The following is an 8,334-nucleotide window of genomic DNA, read 5'->3' on the forward strand; positions in this document are numbered from 1 at the left end:
AAATCTTTTACTTATGTGAACTCCTTTACATTTATTAAATAAAATTATTTTAAGTAATTCTATATTTTCATATATTTTATTATATAAATATGTATATCGCATTAGAAGGTGTCACAATTTCCAGTTCTATTTGTCTATGTTAGTTGTTCTAATAAAGAAATATAACTAATCTTCTAATCCACCTGGAATACTGGGTCCGGATGCCATTTTTATAACCAATACTAGTTATACACAGGGCAGCACCAGCATGGGAGCACGTGAATGAAGGAATTGACATTTTTTTTAATATACTTTGTTTTAGTCGTACTAGAGTAATTAAGTTGCTAATCTCTTGATTTAACCAAAAAAAGAATTGATTGCTGATTTGTTTTAATCCATAAGAATTGATTTAACTAACTGAATTAGACTCCTTTTAATGACTTCTCTCCTATTCCGGTTTTCTGTTTTCTGGGCAAACACATACATATATGTGTATAAAAGGAAACAAGTGATAAATTGACACTAAGTTTGAATTTTTATAAGCATATATTTTTAATATTAAGATTTCATTACTGTATTTTTCTATCGTATGAGCAAGAATAAAATTGAAATTCTTCTACACAGAAGATCAAATTAAAAAATAAAATACTGTTAAAAAGAGGGACAAAAATAAAACTTAACCCATTCCAAGAGGCCACTTCAACGAGCCAACAACAAAGTTGACATATATGATTACCAATTTTTCAATTCTCAAGTAAGCTTGAGTATTTCAAAGTTTAAACTAATATTCTTGTGGAGAAGTATAAATATTGTCATCTATCTAAGGGGATACACTTTCATACATGTGCTGACAAGTAAAAATGAAACACTAAAGCTTAGTTAAAAAAGAATCGGGTCTCAATCTGGCTTCCTAAAACGCTATATATATATATATATACATGGCTTCCTAAAAGGATGTGGACTCTAGATGTAGGGACAGTGACATGCTTTCCTCTGTGCACTCTTGAACTATGTCACTAGTTGTGTGCTCATGATCATGGTTCATCTGTAATGAACTTTGTGGCTTTCTCAATGCTTCTAATTATGCTGAAACCTCTTTCACTGTTGGTCTTTTCTTCCCATTAAGTCTCAAGCATCTCATTGCAAGATTTGCAGCGGCAAGAATGTCATCTTTCCTTCCTTCCTTAAGTACCCTGGCATCTAAAATTTCATAAACTTGGTTCTGCCTCACGGAAGAGATAAACTCTGCAATCAGATTCTGACCCTCATGTTTATATAAGAATGAAATAGGCTTTCTACCAGTTATGAGCTCTACAAGCACAACTCCAAAACTATACACATCACTTTTATCTGAAAATTGACCAGACTGAAAATATTCAGGGTCTATGTACCCAAAAGTTCCTCCAACATCTGTGGTTAAATGAGTCTTATCTAGTGGAACTGATCTTGATGTTCCAAAATCAGACACTTTAGCACTGTAGTTACTGTCTAAAAGTATGTTGGTGGGTTTGATGTCTCTATGGAAAATGGGAATAGAAGCTGCAAAATGCATATATGCCACTGCTCCAGAAACCTCAAGCGATTCTAAGGCGACTGTCCCATAGAAGGGAGGGCTCATTTTGTCTCCCATGGATATGGTGAGAAAATGTTCTATTGGGAATGAATTCATAGATTATTATTGGAGCTTCTGTCTCAAGACAACAACCTAATAATTTGACAATGTTCCTGTGGTTGATCTGGGATAGAATCACCACTTCATTGACAAAAGTCTCTATTTGGTTCCTTTCAATCTTTTTTGACCTTTTCACTGCAACTATGGTTCCATCTAGTAACATTCCTTTGTACACTGTGCCCTGACCACCCTGACCAAGAAACCTACTCCTGTTGTAGTTATCTGTTGCTCTTTGCAGCTCCTCAGCTGTGAAAAGCTTGGCCATTTCTCTATTTCCATAAAATGAGAGCTTCTCTTGTAACAAGTAGCCATCATTTTGCCTGAATAGCTTTTCCTTACGGTTGCTTTTTCTCTTCTTCTGTATGTATTGATATAACTTGTACCCCAAAAGAAACAAACACAGAAAGCCTGCACCTATGCCAACACCTGCAAATATACAAACAAGGACAAATTTTTCAAATTCAGTTGGATGCAGTAACTAGCCAGAAACATCTGTATATTTGCTCTATCAAAGTGAAAAAATTTCTTGGCAATGTGTCATCACTTATCTTGTTGTCTAGTCTATTACATTATGTATAAACTTAACTAAGGTGACGCAACAAAAACACTGCCTTATTATCTTATTAGGTGGCATCAGCTACGGCCATGATAAACACCAAAATTGCAACAAAACTATATTTGATTCTATATAGGGTTCAGATAAAAATACCTAAAGAAGCAACCAATTTGGCAGGAAAATTATTACCCTCAGATTCATTACAGTGGAATCCCGTGAAGTGGAATCCCGTGAAGGTTAAATCCACAACCGCAAGCATTCCCTGGGAACAAGTACAATAGAAACTATCCGGGTCCTCTTTGCAACTCTTGCCTCTGAGAGGAACTAAGATAGGAGTTAGGGCATAGATGATTATGCTGTTCTCTGTGCTTGTTGGCACTGGCAACCCATTGGCCTCTAGCATACTTTGTTCATCAACACCATAAACCTCTCCAATGGACTTAATAGTGTCACCATTTTTCACTGAGTAAACCAGCAAGGAAGTGATCCCTCTTTCTGTCTGATTTTCAGTGGGACAAGCACATACTACTGGAACTGTGAGCTCAGAACCAACTCTAATGCCATCAGAGGCATAGTAATTCTGACCCATCAGTGCCTGACATGTGGTGAGGCCTAGGTAAGTTTCTGTGACCAACTTGAAGTAGGTGTCATTCTTGGTGGCAGAGTAAGGTGTGTTATGCTGGTAGATGTTTCCTGAACATGAACAGAATACAGGAACAATGATTGACTTATTGGAAGGAATCTTGTCATCTCTTGAGATCTTGTTGATTGAGGCTATGGTAGATGCTTCAGAGCCAAGAAGGTAGGCAAGGCTTACAGGGTTGTCATGGGGAGATTTGAACCTGAAAACTAGGAATGAAGTGCATGACTTTTGAAGGCCATTGCAAAGGTATCCTTTTGGTGCAGAAGGGTTCTCAGAGCAGTCATAGACAGTGCTGTTGAGGTATACTTGTTGTCAGTTAAGTGATTGAGGAAACATATGTAAGAACAGGATTGTGCAGAGAATGTAAAGGTAGTGGAACTCCATGAACCTGTCTCTAGAGAAGACAAAACAATAGAATGAATAGATGAGTCGCAATTGAATTTGGTGGTGAGGTTTATGATCTAATGCATTCTGTACACCGTTTTTTTTCTTTTATTTTATGAAAGACTTTGTTATTAGTTTTTTAACGGTGGAAATACGATTAAACTATTTGAATTGAGCATCGTGTATTGATCCCTCTAAAGGAAGTAGTCAGACACTTTGAGTAGCAAAGTTTTGTTGATCCTGAACACCTTGCATTTCAATTGGAATACTTGCCTTGGTCATCCATTTGAAAAATCATCTGAGAGTTTAATAAGCTCCTTTGACTGAATATCATATTCTGCATACCTAATCAGAAGATACAACTAGATGAGTACCATGTAATCAAAATATCGTATTGTTAGGATTCAAGAGTGAGTTCGTTTTTGCTTCCAAAGGTAAAAAGTGAGTTAGACATAGGAAAAAAATTTCCTTATTAAAAGGGAGTTGACAAAGTAATTAAAGAGTATATATATATATATATATAAAGAAAAAGACCAATATAACCTAAGGCTTTTTTTTAATATAAATATAACGTAAGGTTTTAAAAGTTTGATTTATCATGTAAGGCTCCTTAAATTGTTTCTTAATAATTAGTTCATTGGATGCTGATTGTCCACTTGTTTTGGACTCTTCGCAACCAACACTTATTTCATCTCAACATGAAATTAAGATTGAATTTAGCTTAAGGCAGTTGTCCAAAAATGAAAGTTCAAACTATGCCTTGATCCCTTGTTAGCTGCTACTCTTCGTATATATATTAAACCTTTGATATTTTTTTAATCTATAATAAATATTTGATTTTTGTGATTGTTTTTCACTGTTGCTCTTTTATATATATATATATTAAAGACTTAAATATATTTTTATCCTTAATAAATATTTGATTTTTATGTTGATTTTCTAATGAAACAATATTTTTATTTTTGGTCCTTAATATTTTGTTTTAATCCTTTATAAATTGGTGAATTTTGTGATTGTTCTATAATAAATTAATGAATTTTGTTTTAGTCTCAATTAATAATAAATAATTTTTTTTATCAACAAATAAATAAAAAATTAGCTAATTTATCATAAATTAAAAATAAGTATCTAAAATAAAAAACAAAATTATTATTTTATTAAGTACTTAACTTACAACAAAAATTTATTATGGAACAAATGCAAAAATCAGATATTTATTAGGAATGGAAAATACATTTATACCTATATTAAAATTGAAGACTTCAAAGTTAAGACATTTTGCAAAAGTTTTTATTGACATTTCCTTACAAAATTAAGAATTCCTAACTCATTTCTCAGTTTTGAAATTTCATTTTTATACTACCTATATACAGGTGGTGTACAATATTAAACATACTATACAGATTTCATTTGACAGATGCCTAATCTGGAAATCTACAAAGCTACCACATGCTTGGTGGGAGGGAATACATATTTGCCAAACCCATGCTCGAAGCTTTCCTTTATGAGTAATTTAAATTGAAATTTCATATAAGGTTGTAGTTGAAAATAACTGTATGAACAAACTAAATTGAAATTCTTCTATATAGAGAGGTCAATTTTTTCTTTTTAAAAAAAAAAAGTAAAAATGAAGTAGACAAGTATTGATGAGGAATTTTCAATGCTCTACTATGCTTGATAATTTGTGGAGAAATATTAATATTGTCGTTTATCTAAGGGGGTACGCTTTCATACATGTGCTGAAAAGTAAAAATGAAGCACTAAAGCATAGTTAATGAAAGAATCGGACATCAATCTGACTTCCTAAAAGCTTATTGAAAAAAAATATATGTGGCTTCCTAAAAGGATGTAAACTCTAGATGTAAGGGCAGTGACATGCTTTCCTCTGTGCATTCTTGAACTATGTCACTAGTTGTGTGCTCATGATCATGGTTCATCTGTAATGAACTTTGTGCCTTTCTCAATGCTTCCAATTCTGTTGAAACCTCTTTCATTGTTGGTCTTTTCTTCCCATTCAGCCTCAAGCATCTCATTGCAAGATTTGCAATGGCAAGAATGTCATCTTTCCTTGCTTCCTTAAGCAAACTGGCATCTAAAATTTCAAAAACTTGGTTCTCCTTCATCAAAGAAATGAATTGTGCAATCAAATTCTGACCCTCATCTTCATATAAGAATGAAATTGGCTTTCTCCCAGTTATGAGCTCTACAAGCACAACTCCAAAACTATACACATCACTCTTATCTGAAAATTGACTAGACTGAAAATATTCAGGGTCTATGTATCCAAAAGTTCCTCCAACAGCTGTGGTTAAATGAGTCTTATCTAGTGGAACTGATCTTGATGTTCCAAAATCAGACACTTTGGCACTGTAGTTACTGTCTAAAAGTATGTTGGTGGGTTTGATGTCTCTATGGAAAATGGAAATAGATGCTGCAAAATGCATGTATGCCACTGCTCCAGCAACCTCACATGCAATTCTAAGGCGACTAATCCATGAAGGGGAGGGTTCATTGTCTCTCCTATGTATGTGATGGGACAGTGTTCCATTGGGAATGAATTCATAGACTAGTATTGGAGTTTCTGTCTCAAGACAACAACCTAATAGTTTTACAATGTTCCTGTGGTTGATCTGAGATAATACGACTACTTCATTGACAAAAGTCTGTATCTGGTTCCTTTCAATCTCTTTTGACTTTTTAACTGCAACAATGGTTCCATCTAGTAACATTCCTTTGTACACTGTGCCATAACCACCTTGACCAAGAAACCTGCTCCTATTGTAGTTATCTGTTGCTCTTTGCAGCTCCTCAGCTGTAAAAAGCTTTGCCATTTCTCCATTTCCATAAGAAGAGAGCTTCTCTTGTAACAAGTAGCCACCATTTTGCCTGAATAACTTTTCCTTAAGGATAGTTTCTCTCTTTTTCTGTATGTATTGATATGACTTGTACCCCAAAAGAAACAAACACAAAAAGCCTGCACCAATTCCAACTCCTGCAAATTCAAAAAATAAAATAAAATCAGGTGCAAGCATAGGCTTGCAATAAACATCCTTATGCTTTAGAGCAATTAGTAAATAACAAGTTCAAGTTCAAATTAATCCATTTATTTAAGTCAAAATTAAATCTTGGCATGATCTCATTAGTGATCATTTTGGGTCTGCTTGATTTCGTTATCACTATATTATTTTAAAAACTATTTTTTAAAACAATTTCAGAGTACTTAGCTATCAACTTTTCATACAAAAATATATTATACCCTTACTATTCTTTTCACTGTCAAATCCTACATAATCATTTTCAATGTCTTTTTCTTGATTTGAGATAGATAATTCAAGATTTCTTTGATTGGGGTATTCTGCCTTTGCCAGATTTCAAGTCTCTAACTCCAATTCAAGAGATTCATTTTTTTCTTTCTCGTAATATTATTTGTATTTTCACTAACATTTTGATTTACATTAGAAGATAAAAGAAGTAATTTGATTGGTATAACCTATGAGTTACCAAAGTTATTTCCAAAACAATTAAAACCAAAAAACAGAAACAGTTGAAAAACATTTTCTCATTCTCTTTCTTCAAGTACTATGTTCAAGTACACCATGTTCAAGTGCTCATAGATAAATGTTTAGAGAACAGAAATGTGCTCAGACAACAAACACATTCAATTATGCTCAGGTTTAATATACAGAAAACTATTTTTGATATCAGTAAACGAACAAAACCTTATTCTACTTTATTCTCTTCACTCTGCTAAGGTGATACATAAACAACCAAACCTTATCTCATTAAGGGTGTCATTCGCAAACAAAAGCTATGCTATGTTAAAACCAAATACCAAAATTTCAATACAAGTATATTTTCTTCTTGAAGAGTGTTTAGACAAAAGTACCTAAACCAGCAACCAATTTGGCAGGGAATTTCTGACCATCAGATTCATCACAGAAGGGCCCCTTGGAGCTTCCATCTGGTGCTTGGTAACATCTACAATAGAATTTATCTGGGTTCTCTTTGCAGCTCTTCCCTATTAGAGGAACTATAATAGGTGTCAAGGCAAGGAGGTCCATGCTGCTGTTTTTACTTTGTGAAACTGCCAACTTATTGGCCTCTAGCACACTTTGTTCATCCACACCATAGGCCCTTCCTATGGACTTAATAGTGTCACCATAGTTCACCAAGTGAACCAGCAAAGAGGTGACCCCTCTTGCTGTCTGATTTTCAGTTGGACAAGCACACAACATTGGAACTGTGAGCTCAGCACCAATTGCAATGTTGATTGAAGCATAGTAATTCTGACCCATCATAGCCTGACATGTGGTGAGGCCTTGGAAGGTTTCTTTTACCAACTCATAGTAGGTGTCATTCTTGCTGGCAGTGTAAGGTGTGTTATGCTGGTAGATGTTTCCTGAACATGAACAGAACACAGGAACAATGATTGACTTATTGGAAGGAATCTTGTCATTTCTTGAGATCCTGTTGATTGAGGCTATGGTAGATGCCTCAGAGCCAAGAAGGTAAGCAATTATCCCAGGGCTATCATAGGGAGGTTTTGACCTGAAAAGTAAGAAGGAGGTGCATGACTTCTGAAGGCCATTGCAAAGATACCCTTTTGGTGCTGAAGGGTTATCAGAACAGTCATAGACAGTGCCATTGAGGTATGCTTGTTGGCACTTGAGTGAGTGAGGAAACATGCATAGGAGCAGAATTGTGCTGAAAATGTTGAGGTTGTGAAAAAGCTCCATGAACAAATCTTCAGACAAGACAATGATGAGTTACACTTCAGTTGTTTTTTCCTTCTATGTTTAAGTCTTTAAGAGCTAGTTTGATACTTATCACGCGGTATGGCTCATTTTATCCTTTGTTTTGGTGTGCCGAATATTCAGCAAACGAAGGTCGGTTGTGCCGAATATTCACCAAATATAGATGACAAGGACTTTTATTGATATTGAAATGTCAAGGAACTCAACAAGAATTTTTTTTGCTACTTGTTCATGACCTGTACTCTATGGGGTCCAATCATAAATTGCTACAAAATTAATTTATTTTCCAACTTGAAATGATATATATCTCATTATCTTGGGTCAGTTAGGGACAAATTTACATCTA

General features: G+C 34.4%; 1 protein-coding gene and 1 pseudogene across 1 annotated transcript; both read right to left on the minus strand.

Annotated features, from left to right (window-relative positions):
- Positions 1–677: 677 nt before the first annotated feature.
- LOC114396138 lies at positions 678–3,285 on the minus strand (annotated as a pseudogene).
- Positions 3,286–4,895: 1,610 nt separating this feature from the next.
- On the minus strand, positions 4,896–8,069 carry LOC114395357 (wall-associated receptor kinase-like 2). The gene is made up of 2 exons (XM_028357114.1): positions 7,121–8,069; positions 4,896–6,226 (listed from the first exon to the last, which is right to left on the minus strand). Exons 1-2 carry the CDS (start codon positions 7,968–7,970, stop codon positions 5,073–5,075), a joined length of 2,004 nt encoding a protein of 667 aa, XP_028212915.1. The 5' UTR covers positions 7,971–8,069; the 3' UTR covers positions 4,896–5,072.
- Between the last annotated feature and the right edge of the window lie 265 nt (positions 8,070–8,334).

The sequence above is a fragment of the Glycine soja genome, chromosome 18 (assembly GCF_004193775.1).
Source record: "Glycine soja cultivar W05 chromosome 18, ASM419377v2, whole genome shotgun sequence".
Classification (NCBI taxonomy): domain Eukaryota; kingdom Viridiplantae; phylum Streptophyta; class Magnoliopsida; order Fabales; family Fabaceae; genus Glycine; species Glycine soja.

Excerpts from the sequence above, each read along its gene's own strand:
- LOC114395357 (XM_028357114.1), bottom strand. The coding sequence starts at position 7,970 with ATGGAGCTTTTTCACAACCTCAACATTTTCAGCACAATTCTGCTCCTA. Across the intron at positions 6,227-7,120 it reads CAAATTGGTTGCTGGTTTAG|GAGTTGGAATTGGTGCAGGC; the intron begins GTACTTTTGTCT and ends TTGAATTTGCAG.